Source organism: Bipolaris oryzae (genome assembly GCF_000523455.1).
Source record: "Bipolaris oryzae ATCC 44560 unplaced genomic scaffold scaffold_17, whole genome shotgun sequence".
Taxonomy (NCBI): Eukaryota; Fungi; Ascomycota; class Dothideomycetes; order Pleosporales; family Pleosporaceae; genus Bipolaris; species Bipolaris oryzae.
In genome coordinates this window covers 37,421-51,095 of record NW_006911293.1, presented here as the reverse complement: position 1 = coordinate 51,095, position 13,675 = coordinate 37,421, and the positions used below count along the sequence as shown (strand labels likewise).

General features: G+C 52.7%; 2 protein-coding genes across 2 annotated transcripts; one reads left to right on the top strand and one right to left on the bottom strand.

Annotated features, from left to right (window-relative positions):
• Positions 1 to 95: 95 nt before the first annotated feature.
• COCMIDRAFT_2093 (uncharacterized protein) lies at positions 96 to 2,018 on the top strand (the record flags this gene model as incomplete). Its single annotated transcript, XM_007686183.1, has 2 exons — positions 96 to 435; positions 490 to 2,018. The coding sequence occupies 2 exons, from the start codon at positions 96 to 98 to the stop codon at positions 2,016 to 2,018; spliced, it is 1,869 nt and encodes a 622-aa protein (XP_007684373.1).
• A 9,271-nt stretch (positions 2,019 to 11,289) lies between these two features.
• COCMIDRAFT_33498 (glycosyltransferase family 2 protein) lies at positions 11,290 to 13,321 on the bottom strand (the record flags this gene model as incomplete). The annotated part of the gene is made up of 4 exons (XM_007686217.1): positions 11,290 to 11,531; positions 11,603 to 12,855; positions 12,921 to 13,015; positions 13,301 to 13,321. The coding sequence occupies 4 exons, from the start codon at positions 13,319 to 13,321 to the stop codon at positions 11,290 to 11,292; spliced, it is 1,611 nt and encodes a 536-aa protein (XP_007684407.1).
• Positions 13,322 to 13,675: the final 354 nt, after the last annotated feature.

The window sequence follows — 13,675 nt, the reverse complement described above, 5'->3', positions numbered from 1 at the left end:
CTCTTCCCTCCAACCCTGACTTCCGCACAAAAATACATATATACAAACCCTCATCGCATACTCTCACAGATTCACGCCCCGCGCAACCAACCACCATGGAGGCTCTTTTGCGCCAGTCAAAGTCCATGTGTCCATTCCTTCACAAGACGTCACCCGCCACGCTGCGCTCCCTCTCTACCACCACGGCCGCCGCTGCTCGCCATGAAGTGTCGCCTGGCGCTGGCAGCATGTCGAATCTCCAGGTGCTCGCTCGCCGCTGCCCCATCATGGGTAAGGCGCTTGCTGTGCAGACTGCCCGCAATGGCAACAATGCACTAGCCGGCGCTTTCGGCGGTGTGCGTGCTTATCACTCGCGCGTGAACCGGGCAAGACTCCATACGACGGCGTCCAAGGAGGCTCAGGCTATCGACATTGAGAATCTGAGAGGTCAGAAGGGTATGCATGTTTGCGAGAGCGAATGCATGACATCAATAAGCTAATGCAGCACAGGCCTGGCACCGTTCCCCCACGCACCCCTCAAACCCGTTGTTAGCAAGCCTTCCAACTTTGCCGCCCCCGTTGCTTCCAAGGGCTCCAATTTCGACTACGAAGGCTTCTACCAAAATGAGCTTGAGAAGAAGCACAAGGACAAGTCGTACCGATACTTCAACAACATCAATCGTCTGGCCAAGGAATTTCCCCGTGCGCACAAGGAATCGGCCGAGGAAAAGGTAACGGTATGGTGCTCCAACGACTACCTGGGCATGGGCCGCAACCCACAAGTGCTCAAGACCATGCATGAGACGCTGGATACGTATGGAGCAGGTGCTGGAGGTACTAGGAACATCTCTGGCCACAACAAGCACGCTGTGGCGCTGGAGAACACAATCGCAAAGCTGCACTCCAAGGAGGCTGCGCTTGTCTTTTCTTCATGCTATGTAGCTAACGATGCGACGTTGGCAACTTTGGGCAGTAAATTGCCCAATTGCGTCATTCTCTCGGACAGCCTGAACCACGCTTCCATGATTCAGGGTATTCGCCACTCTGGCGCAAAGAAGATGGTGTTTAAGCACAACGATGTCGCAGATCTTGAAGCAAAGCTGCAGTCAATTCCTGCAGAGTATCCCAAGATCATTGCATTTGAGAGTGTGTATAGCATGTGCGGATCCATTGGTCCTATTGAGGAAATCTGCGATCTCGCTGAAAAGTATGGCGCAATCACCTTTTTGGATGAAGTCCATGCTGTAGGCATGTACGGGCCACACGGCGCTGGCGTTGCGGAGCATCTCGACTACGAGGCGCATAAGGCTGGCCGACCCCAAGGCACGATTCAGGATCGCGTGGACATTATCACTGGCACGCTCGGAAAGGCATATGGCACTGTTGGCGGCTATATTGCAGGTTCTTCCAAGCTGGTTGACACGATTAGGTCGCTCGCTCCAGGCTTCATCTTCACTACCTCGCTGCCACCCGCGACCATGGCCGGTGCTCAGACTGCTATTGAGTACCAGGCAAACTACCAGGGTGACAGGCGCCTGCAGCAACTGCACACTCGGGCAGTTAAGGATGCATTGAACGCGAGGGACATTCCTGTCATCCCGAACCCTAGCCACATTGTGCCTGTACTTGTTGGCAACGCCGAAATTGCCAGAAAGGCATCGGATATGCTTCTCGAGGACTGGGGCATCTATGTGCAGGCGATCAACTACCCCACCGTTCCAGTCGGCCAGGAGCGCCTTCGCATTACGCCCACGCCTGGCCATGTCCGTGAGTACCGGGAGCACCTGGTTGAGGCTGTTGATGCCGTATGGACACAGCTTGGAATCAAGCGCACCAGCGAGTGGGCTGCTGAGGGTGGTTTCATTGGCGTAGGCGAGGCTGGCAAGCCTGAGGAAGCTCCTCTCTGGACAGACGAGCAGCTTGGCCTCGTTGATGTCATCCGCGAGATGAAGGCCGGCCAGGGCGCGACTGGTGTGCTCGAAGCTGTACTTGAGCACGAGCGCAAGGCTACGGCCCAGGCTGTTGCAGCCGCAGCGTAGATGTGCAGATGCGCAAGTATCTTAGTGTATATGGTGACGACGGTCTGGTCGCTCTTTTGTATAGTTTGAGACCTGGATAGCTCAAGATGATGGCTTAAAAGCGCAGCGCAATACAATTTTTAATTGTCTGCTTATATATTGTTCATAGTATGCATGTGTGTTATTGTGTGCGTATGTGTGCATGTGGCGGTGTGAATGGTAGTGGTGAAGATGAATTGCGGTGATACAATAGGCAACGGCGCAGACAATGAGTCGAGGTGAATGAATGCACGGTCAGACGCTAGCGGAGCTCGCGATGTCTTGAGCCTGTGGAAGTTCCAGACACGCTTTCATCATCAACCCGCGCCCGCCGCAACGCGACTCTCGCCCTCCTGCTCTGGTCCTGCCTACCAGCCTGGATCTGTGCTTCTTCTCCAGTCTCTGTATTGCTCATTGACTGCACGGAACGCGCGCGCGCGCAAACGCCAACTACGCATTGTCGAGCTAGCACTCTCACGAGCAACCGCCGCATGCTCGCCTCATATTTTATCAACCCCCAGTTCGCGCCGGTCTCTCGATCCTGAGAGGGTACCACCATGGCTCCTCCGCCAAAGCGAAAGCGACCTGACCGCACTTACTCACAGGATGACGACCGTACCGGTCGCCCGTCGCCGCATCGCCCGCAGAACATGGGACTCGCGCATAACCAGCAGCAAACCAACAGCCCACGCGGCGGAGGCGGAGCTGGTAGACGGCCTAGTAGAAACAATGGCCGCGGCGGCTCCAGCGTGCCTCAGAGTCCCAACGTCTCGCATGCATCACCGCCTGCCATGTCGCCCACCAGCAATACTTCCTTCACGTCAGCCAGGCCGCCTCAGCCGACACCGTCCACTCCTGTGCGCCCTGCTGCCCCGGCGCAGCCCTCGAGACCCACGACACCGCGCCAGGTGCCTGAAAGTAATGAGTACCTGACACCAGAACGGGTCGCTCATTGGAATGGCGAGGCACGCGACGCCGTGGTACAGGCTGCTTTGTCGGCCCAGCGCGAGGGCAATGTACTCACCCTGTCAGTCATATTCCACGAAATCATCGAGGCGTCCATAAGCCATGTCCTGGATGCTGGCGAGTTGGGTTCTATGGTGCGGGACATTGTATCAGTATCGACCGACGACGACGACATTGACTCAACATCGACTTTCCTCGATACCTTGAGTTCGCTCACGCACGATGAGAGCAAGCAGGCGTCTGTAAGGCAGATGCTTGTTGCTACCAACATCGACGTTTCACGCATGCGCTCCGAGCTCGAGAACGACCTCTTGAAGTCGCTGGGTCTGGTCCGCGATAGTTTTGGCAAGATGGCTGTTCGCAAAGCCACCCACGCACTGTATCGACAATCTAACTACAACCTCCTGCGCGAAGAGACCGAGGGTTACTCGAAGCTGATGACCGAATACTTCACCACTGTGAACAGCGAACCACCAAACCAGGAGGTCGTGAGCGAGACCTACCAACGGGTAAACGCCCTCATTGGCGCCTTCGACTTGGATATTGGACGAGTCCTCGATGTGACACTGGATGTTTTTGCCAACCTTCTAGTCAAGCACGGCAGATTCTTCGTCAAGCTATTACGGACGAGCGCATGGTGGCCCGAGCTACGTGGTTTTGATAATATCGAATGGGAGGAACCCGAAGTCCCCACACTTCCGCGCTGGGCTGAGCCGAGCTCCAAGCTCTGGTATTACTCAGACGAAGAGAAGGAGAAGCAGCTGCGACTACGCGAATCCCGAGACCGAAAGTTTTGGCAACGTGTGGGCGAGCTGGGTGATCGGGCAGGCGTTCAGGCATTCTTTGAGCTTGGTGCACGCCGTGTGATTTCGAACAACCGACAGCCGGATCAAACCCTACCCGCCGAAGGTGCATCGCTCTCCAAGCAGCAAGCAGCTCGAAAGTGGGCAGACGAATGGATGGCGCAAACCAAGACTCTCCCTCCCTCTGGAAACGACATTGCAGCACAGCTTCTTGGCTTCAAGCTTCGTTTCTATGCGTCTGACGTCCGCGATGCTTCAGATGTCCTCCCCGAGAACCTCATGTACCTGATTGCGCTCTTGATCAAGATTGGGTTCATTTCCATTCTCGACCTATACCCACATCTATACCCATTGGAAGAGGATATGGCTGCGCACAAAGAGAAGCTACTGAAGGCTAAGAAAGAAAAGGAGGAAAAGGAACGCGGTGCGGTTTCTAATGCGTTGACGATGGCTGGCGCATTACCTGACGATACACCTGGACAACCTGCCGTTTCCCGTCTGAGGGATACCGAAAGCAAATCGAAACCGGACACTGGGAGAAATACACCTGTAAACCCCGACGAACCTGCAGAAAAGAAGAAAGACCTGCCCGAGCCAACAGATCAGAAGTATACTCTTCTGAAAAGTCTGCTGTGCATTGGTGCACTACCGGAAGCATTATTCATCCTCGGACGCCATGCTTGGTTCTTGGAAGTTTATCCTGAGCTCCAGGGCCTCATCTTCCGTTTGGCCCACCATTCCCTGGGCAAGATGTACGAAGCATCAAAACCTACACCGTTTGAAGAGCCCACCATTTCTATCAAAGGATCAAGTGTACGTGGCCCTCAGAGGCCCAGCGACTTCGTTCCTCGACGGACTCTTCGATGGGCCAAGCCTGACCAGAAGGATTCTGATGGAGGTGTTGATTACAAGTTCTATTGGGAAGATTGGGTTGACAATGTCCCTGTGTGCCAAGAAGTAGACGACGTGATCAAGCTTTGCAACAGTCTTTTAGGCTTGGTCGGAGCCGAGTGCGGCAGGGATACCGTGCTCCTGACAAAGATCATACGCATCGGCAAGCGAAATCTAGCCGATGACCCCTCAGAAGAGAACCGAAAACGATGGATCAACTTTTCAGCTACCTTCATCGCGCCTGCGGTATCCTTCACTGGCAGGAACCCCGGAATAATCAATGAGGTGTGGGACCTCTTCAAACACTTCGACACCGCCACTCGATACACCATTTACCAACAGTGGTTCAACGGGATGCTCAAGCCAGCCAGCAAGAGGGCTTTCGAACAAGTCCGTGACGAGACCAAAAAGACAATGAGCCGTATTTCCGCTACCAATACGAAGGAGTATGGCCGTAAAATTGCCAAGATTTCGTACGCCAGCCCTGGATGGGTCTTCAAGACAACAGTCAAGCAACTAGTCAATTACCCTAATATGATTACTGCTTTGGTAGAGTGCAGCCGATACCTCACCTTGCTCGGATACGACGTCTTAACCTGGACCTTGGTTACGTACCTTCTCAGCCCCGATAAAGGCTCACATCAGGACGATGGTATGCTATCTGCCCCTTGGCTTAAGAACATTGCTACCTTTGTTGGCAAAGCTTACGCAAAGTACCATTTGATGGACCCGGTCCCAATACTGCAACTCACCATGCACCAACTCTTAATTGCGGAAGGTGAGCTTTACATGTTGGATGTGCTTGAGCAGATGGTCAAGTCTATGGGTGGAATCAGCCTCAGCGGATCCGTCTCCGAGACGATGACTCTAGCCCTCTGTGCTGGACCAGCGCTTCGAACCTTTACTTTACAACATCGCTTGGCAGATTATCGACACTTGGCCGGTTCTTCTGCGCGGCGTCTGGTCAGATGCCTGAAAGAGACAGGTTTGGGACCACAGATTCTTATTGCACTTGCGCAGCACGTGGAGGCTTACGTTCACCGTGTTGATCAGCAAGATGTTCCCGACAAGCCGGTTCTCTTCAACGTTGACAAGCTTCGCTCCACCCTCCTTCAGTATCTGGAGCTCCTCCGAGCATACGTTACCGTGGATGACTTCGATGCCAACTTCCCGCCTCTGATCGAGATGATGTCTGATTTCAACATCGAGCCAGATGTCGCCTTCACCATTGCTCGTGCAAGTATAGCGGCCAAGGCTAATGAGTTCCGAACTGATCAACGCGCAAACCTCATTGCCAACACGCAGTCAAACCACGATACTTCTATGACAGGCATTGAAGAAGAGTCAGCTGCAAACGGCACTAAAGCCGAAGTAGCAGCTACCGAGACAACAAAGACAAGCGAAGATGTCGAAATGGCAGATCCAGATACATCTGCCATCTCTGAAAAACCTTCATTACCTGAAATTCCAAACGCAGAAATTGAGCGCTTGGCAACCCAGCTTCAAGAAAAGCTACCTGGTAAGTTTAGTAATCACCCCTGTTTGTCGTACTTCGTCACTTTTTGGCAACTCTCCCTACCGGATGTCGATATTGGAGGAATCGATCAACAGTACAAGGAAACGATTGAATACTTCGAGCGGCAGCTGCCTGCCCCAGTCCCTGATCGTCGTGGCTATCGATCCAACGTTCCGAAGGCGGAGACTGATGCCGCACGACGGGCAAAGCATGAAATCCCTAAGCTCAAGGAAGAAAGACAAAACGTTATACAAGCCAACGCCGCGACACAAGACAGCCTCAGGGCTGAGCTCAAGGGATGGTTTGCTGGTATCCCAATGATGGGTCCACAGTGTGATGCGTTGCACAATGCTTTGCTTCAAGACTGCTTCGTTCCACGCAGCCGCATGTCGCTGGAGGACGCGCAATATGCCTCGTCCATGCTCATGTTCATGCATAGCTCAGGCGTTCCTGGATTCCGCTTGAGTAGATTGCTGGACGTCCTCTTCAGTGTCAACAGACTTACAAGCATCATCAGCATGTATACTGAAGCAGAGTCATTATCCTTTGGTCGATTCCTTAGTGACATACTTCGTGAGCTACAAGTTTGGCACGAGAACAAGGACGATGCGTACGCCAAGAACGCACTAGGACCAGAAAAGAACCTCCCTGGTTTTGGAAGGAGTTATGATGCCAATGGGAACGCCACGAATTTCTTTACGTACGATCAGTTTTGCATGGTGTTGTTCAAGTGGCACAAGTCGCTTACTACTTCACTGAAGACTTGTCTTGAGACTGGTCGCTACATGCAGATGCGCAATGCCATCAACATTTTGCATGCTCTGGGCAATAACTTCCCCAAGGTTCAGAGCTTGGGCACAGAGCTGAAGCAGACAATCGAACATCTGAGCAAGAACGAGGAGAGGGGTGATCTCAAGAAATCATTGGAATCGGTCCTGGGTCCTATCACCAAGGGTGAGAAGTCATGGCAGGAGGACCATGTATTCCGTAATGTAAGTCCACTTAATTCACTGAGTATCCGACGGCAAACTGACGTAACCCAGGTACCTGCACCAACACCTGCTCCCGGAAGTACGACCAATGCTAGTGATAAGGCTGCGACGGAAAACAGGAAGCCTTCACAAACACAGGAGGCAAAGCTCAATGCATCTGCACCTGCTTTCAAGCCAACTCCTGAACCGTAAGTGAAGTATTGGTACCGCCACTCCCAGTAATGAGACTGATCGCCCCTCTTAGAAACGGAACCCAGCAAACGCCTCTACGAGACATGGATGATAACGCATCGAAGCGTAATGTTTCTACACCCGGAACTCCTGCGCTCTCTTCAAGAGAAAGAGACGCGATTAATCCCGCATCTAGACATTCTGAGGCTCAGCCATCTACTCCCTCTCAACAACAAGAGCTGGTGATGGGCAGGTCTGCCCCTAAGCCGGGTCCTCCAATGCACCCCTCATCTGTACCACAAAGACCAGATGGTAGGAACATGCCCATGCAACCCGCCACGGCTGGAAGACCATCGCATGCTTTGCCATCACGGCCGGACTCACAGCCGTCGAGGGCACGACAATCAGAACGTCCTGTTATGGATCGACCGCCAGAAGCTGCGCATAGCCGCTACGACAACCGAGGTCCTCCACAAAATGACTATGGCCGACTGGACCGCCCTGGCGACGTCGGGCGTCACCGTGAGCCATCTCCTGGTCGTCGTGGGCGAATGCCTGATGGTAGGACTCCTGAAAGGATACCCCCTACGGCCGAACGCCGAGAGTGGTCTGGCAGAGAGCGCGACTATGACGACCGCACTTTGCGGGCACCGCTACGAGATGCACGAGCGCCACCAGTTCGACCACCACCCACCTGGGATGCACGCGATGCCAGAGACCCGAGAGATCAACGTGAGCGTTCTGATCCTCGTATGCATCCTGTACCTCCGGCTATGGAGAATCGCCGGATGCCGTCTTCCACCTCACTCAATAATGAATATCGACGAGAGGTTCCGCCAGCGAATGTCCCTTACGGTATGGAGCAGAATGACAGGCCTCAACGGCTGCCCCAGGCGCCAATACCGGCTAAGGAGGAGCCCACGGTTAATCCCGCTCGTGCTGCCCTCATCAATCAAGTTGAGCATGGCAGACACGAAGCACCAAGACCTGATCGCGACAGCCGTCGGGAGCGTGATTCTCGTATGAACTCTCCTCGTCATGGCGATGACAGGCGCGGGGAAGATCGTCGAATGGAGGAGCGCTTGCCTGGCTATCATGGACGCGGCGATATACCGCGCGAACATCGAGATGACCGTTCTCTACCTCTGCCACCCAGCAATCGAGACCGACGGGACGAAATGGGATCGGGCGCACCTACAGGACCGCGTGGCGGACGCAACGATCCCACCACATCATCTCGTGCGTCAAGGGACATGTTTCAACCAAACTCTGGCCCACGGTCCTCAGGCCATCAAGCCCAAGATCCTAATTACGGAAGATTGAACCAACCCTCGGAGCCTGGACCACCATCAGGACCCCGCAGTGACCGGACGTCGTCACAGTCGCAACCTCCTACACCTACTGCGCCTTCTGGTCCTGCAGCGTCACTACCTGCAGGCGTCCACCCCAGTAGGCTTGTTAATATTGAAGGCAGAGGACCCAATGGTCCGCCACTACAGACGAACATACCAAACGCCCCAAGCGGTCCACGAGGTTCCAATAGAGCATCTCAGGGCCAAATTCCGTCATCGCCAAATGGTTGGGGTCCTCCTACGGGCCCTGCAGCTGGAGACCGGGGGTCAAGAAATGGTGGGAACCCTTTACGGACTATCAATAATGTATTATCGGCGAACACGCCTGCTGAAAGGTCTGGTGATCGTAATGTCCCGCCTGCCAACCCACCAGTTCGTGGTCGCGGAGCTGCCCGGGCCAATGGACCGATGGATGGATCCGGTGGCACGGCAAGTCCCATGTTGCCACCGCCTCATGGTTCCACGCCAAACCAATACCAGAGAGGTGGTAGAAATGATGACAGTCAAAGCAGGGCAGAGGGTATCCCGCAGGAAGAGATTCGCTCAGAGTCTCGTAGCCACAAGGACAGCAGACGGAGTGAAAAGTCAGGACGAGAGCGATCAACAGATCGACCCGAGCGTCGCTCTGACGAACGAAGCAGCCGTAGTGGGACTTCAGATCGCATAGAAGGCGAGCGCAGCTCTGAGCGTGAGCGTGGGGGACGAGAAAAACGTGGTGGTGATAGAGAAAGTAGTCGACGAGACCGCGAACGAGAAGGCGAGTCGAGGTCAGGACGGGAACCACGTGAGAGCAGCAGGCGTGAGCGAGGCTCCCGCGATGAGGGGCGAACTTCAGGAAGGGACGAACGCGATAGGCGAAGCCGAGGAAACGGTGGAGGAAGTGGGGGAGACGATGGTCGCAAGAGAGGCCGCGATCCCCAGGACCAAGCACACGGTGATGCCAAGAGGAGGCGATAGAATCATCCATTATCGGGAGTCGGGGAATTGCTTATCAGATGCAAACGATGAGGGATAATGAAAGGATCATCGACAGCAGCAGAGGTCATCCGTCTCATCGAACAACATATTGTCTCATTTTCTTCTCTCAGTGTTATTTCCAGACTCGGCGAACATTCAAGCAGGAAAGGAAAGGGGGAAAAGACTGCATTGCACGGCGTCCATTTATCGGTTCTCTTTCACCACACCTCTCCTCAAAGCATCTTTTGTTTTTTGCCCACTGTCGCTTCCTTGAAAGAGCGTATACATACACTTTTACGATACCCTGAGCCAATAATCGCAAAATCTTTCAAGCCGAGATCCATGTTTGGGCGCTTTTTTTTGTCTTTCTCAGGATGAGAATTGAGTTTGGGCAATCGGGTTTTTTTCATTGTGTAGGGAGTTAGTGTTATTCTACCGGGACAACGTTTGAGGTTAGGTTTCCCTATTGGGATTTTGTATGATTAATAGCGTTGCTGCGAGGAGTAAGGTGATGATGATCAAGCTATGAATGAAGGCTTTCGGATTGGCGCGATAAGTAGAAAAGCATGTTTCGCCTATACAACACTTGAGACAATGTATCGAGCCTTGTTAGCTATACCATAGCCGTGCTAAGATGTTAGAGATCTTCGTCTTTAGCTAGGGCCTAATCACACAATGAATACCAGAATCTCTTGGAGCCAGTTCGGTTAGTCCGGCCAGACCATCCAGACGAGCCGGAGGAGCCAGCAATAAACAGTCACAGGAGCCGGTAGTAAGCAGCCACAGGAGCTGGCTGTAAGCAGCCACAGAAGTTAGTTGTAAGCAGCCGGAAAATCTAGGCCAGTGAGCAGCGGATAGTTACAGCAATAAATATGTAGATAGAGTGAAATTGTACCTAAAGCTGCGCCACTCCCTCTTCAGCACTGCTTACGGGCCGTAAGTATATATGAGGCTACCAATCATTGCCATTGGAAAGTTTCAGGGCCTGTTCGGTTGCTCTGTTTCCCCTCTCCGTTCGCCTCCCGTTCTACTTGGATTCGTAGACGTTGGTTAGCGTTGCAACTACGCGTATCTCGGTTAGGGTGACAACAGAAAGAGTTAGTCACGTAGTAGGCTTACGGAGTTTTTATCGATTCTTGGTAGAGGTCTCAAGGTCTAACAGGAAAACGAAGCTTCGTTTAGCTTGAGAAAGGGAAAGCGTTATGTACATTGAAACTCTACTAGACAGGGCTTTCCGAGATCAGCGTTGCGCTAACGAAAATTATGCAGTCGAGTTCCGTCTCGTAGCATGGTCTTCGGGTAAAAACGACGCTATTTCCCTTCTCTCGTTTTCCCTGGCGGAGCCCAGATTAGGCATAGCCGAAAGGGAAGGGGAAAAAACACAAAACAGAACCGAACAGGGCCTCAATCTCCGTCTTACTGCATTGCCCCCCCCTCACACCCCCCTCCCGAGTGTTGTAACCGAAGTACCCACATTTTCACGTAGCCGCAACGGCATCCGCGGACCGGGCCATGCGCGTGGGAGATGTATACGAGTCTAGATCTTGGAAACCCTTGGCCACTGCCGCGATATTATTATCCGGTGTTATTTGTTTTGCTCATTGCTTATTTATGCGCAACTGCAATCCGCGTCTTGCCCCACCTGAAATCGTCCATCTTGAACAGTGTGTACATTTGCGTCATTTGGCCAATGATTGGGCCAACCCGGTAGTAAAGCAGTACCCCTACTGCCAATTGCACTGCGTCCTTGAGCGACTGCGCGCACATGAAGATCGTGAGTGTGTCCCAGAACTTGCGGTAGGTTTCGATGAAGATGAGGACGAGGATGGTGCGGGCGTCGAGTTGGGCTGTGAGGGAAAATGTTAGAGTGGTAGTTTTTTTTGGTTGGGGGGCGGGGGGGAAAGGAAAAGATACGTACATTGGTAGCGGGCGAAGAAGAGGGAGGGACCAATGATCCAGGTTAGGACGGAGCCAAAAGCAGCGAGTCTTTCGGTCCAGCCGGTGTACTTGCGGCAGAAGAGAAGACTGTCGCTTGTGAGGGGGCCGAGGGTCCATCGGCGGCGTTGGCTTAGGAAGACAGAGAATTTGGTCGGGGCTACAGTGTAGGCTTTTGCACTCAAACATAGGCGGGTTTTGACATCTGGGTTCTCTGATAGTACTAGACATATGTGGTCTCGATCCTCGCTCATCATGGATTGGATGGTTCGGAACAGGCCGTCTTTTTCCTTGGGATAGTATCCGAATTTCTTCGTGATGTCGTCGCCACATGTAGAGTCTTCAACTCGTAGCAGCTGGCAGCATCCCGGCAGACAAGTCACCCTTTCGCTTGTGAGACTTTGGCGTAGGCGACGGCGGTACTGACCGACCATGTACTCGGCATTCTGGTAAATATAGGCGGGTGAAAACGATGACACATCGGTGGGGTCGGGTCGAATGAAGCCAGACACGCCAATGATCCTATCGCCTTCTCTCACAGTTTGAATCAGGTTGGAGACGCATTTGTCGTCGAACCGAGTATCAGTGTCGATGCCAACGACATAGTCGACATTCTGGATCGATAAGCTTTCAAGGAAACCACAGAGTTCAGCAAACAGGTTTGGGCCGAACATTGCCAATTCGGGATTCGATTTACGTTGGTTGAACTTGTAGAGGAAAGATCGCATGAGGGTGACTCCGTCTCGTTTGCCGCGGTTTTCGTTCTTGACCAGGCAGACGATTGGTACGCCTCTGAATTCCCCCTTGACAAGCTCTATTTTCATAGAGGCGCCGTCCCATGATGTGTAGGCGTCAGACATACGAATGCTGGTGGGGCGCTCGATAATGTCTTCAATTAGATGGGCAGCAGTCGTCTTGGTCATGCCTTTGGTGCTAACGCGGCCATCACAGACTACGAGGATGACCTTTTTGTGGTCTTCCACCGACTTTTGTGCAGCCAAGGACTCCAATGAGACCATCAACTCTTCATATGTCTCATTGTAGCAACATAGGAGGTATGCAAAGCTTTCTGGTGTTTCGGGAACCTTGGGAGGCGTCGGTCGGAGGTACCTGACGAGGCCAAAGACGAGGATGGAGGTCATCTCAACGAAGTCGACCACGGGTCGCAGCGCGATCAGTGGGTAAAGCCACCAGAAATTCCGGATATAGTTTGAAAATAAGTGTATCAGGGTCAGACTAGGTAGCAGTAATCAGCAATCGCCATCCCGCATGGTATGCTAATATGGGAGCATGTTGCTCACTTCAAAGGAATCAGAACAGCATATGCCATGTATTTCTGAGTTCTCAATCGGCGGGTATCGACGCTAGGCAAATGTTCAATTGCGCTGCGTAGCGTCTTGGTGGACAGTGGAAACGATCATTTCCGTAGGTAATCTAGTATATCATTTAGTATGACAGCATCTCAAGCCATGGTGCTGGCAAAAGGTGTCGTACCCATCTTGAAAGTGGCCAGTTGCACAGGTTATGAATTCCAACAGAAATAAAAAGGAAAAATCTTCTTCTCAATTACAGTGTGCGCTTCAGAAAACAGGAAAGAGTTTGAATGTGTTTGTCTGAAATCAGTTGACGAGATCTTGCTAGATATACTGTTCAAGTTTCAAGACAAGGGCAAATCAAATACAGGGATACTCATGGGAGGCATGTTGCAAGAGTTTTGGAAAAATTGACCTACCTGTTAGCCTCTCTAGCAGATACCCACGTGTTGCTTGATTCCTTCTGCCAGAGAGGGCTATTTCTCCGGCTCCAGATTCCTTGGCACCTTGGTAATGGACTACAAGGCCTGGTATCGTGGAGGTTTCACATCCGTGGCAGCCGATGCAGACCTGCAGACGTTCATCGTTTGGCCGTACGGACGTAGTATAGTCCGGGAAATAGCGTTAGTACTGATATTGACCATCGGCCCTATCGCATTCTAGACTACAAGGAATGTATATGTCTGCCGTGTATGATACAGCCCAATGCATCTAGATAATCGCAAACAATTACTCCGATCTAA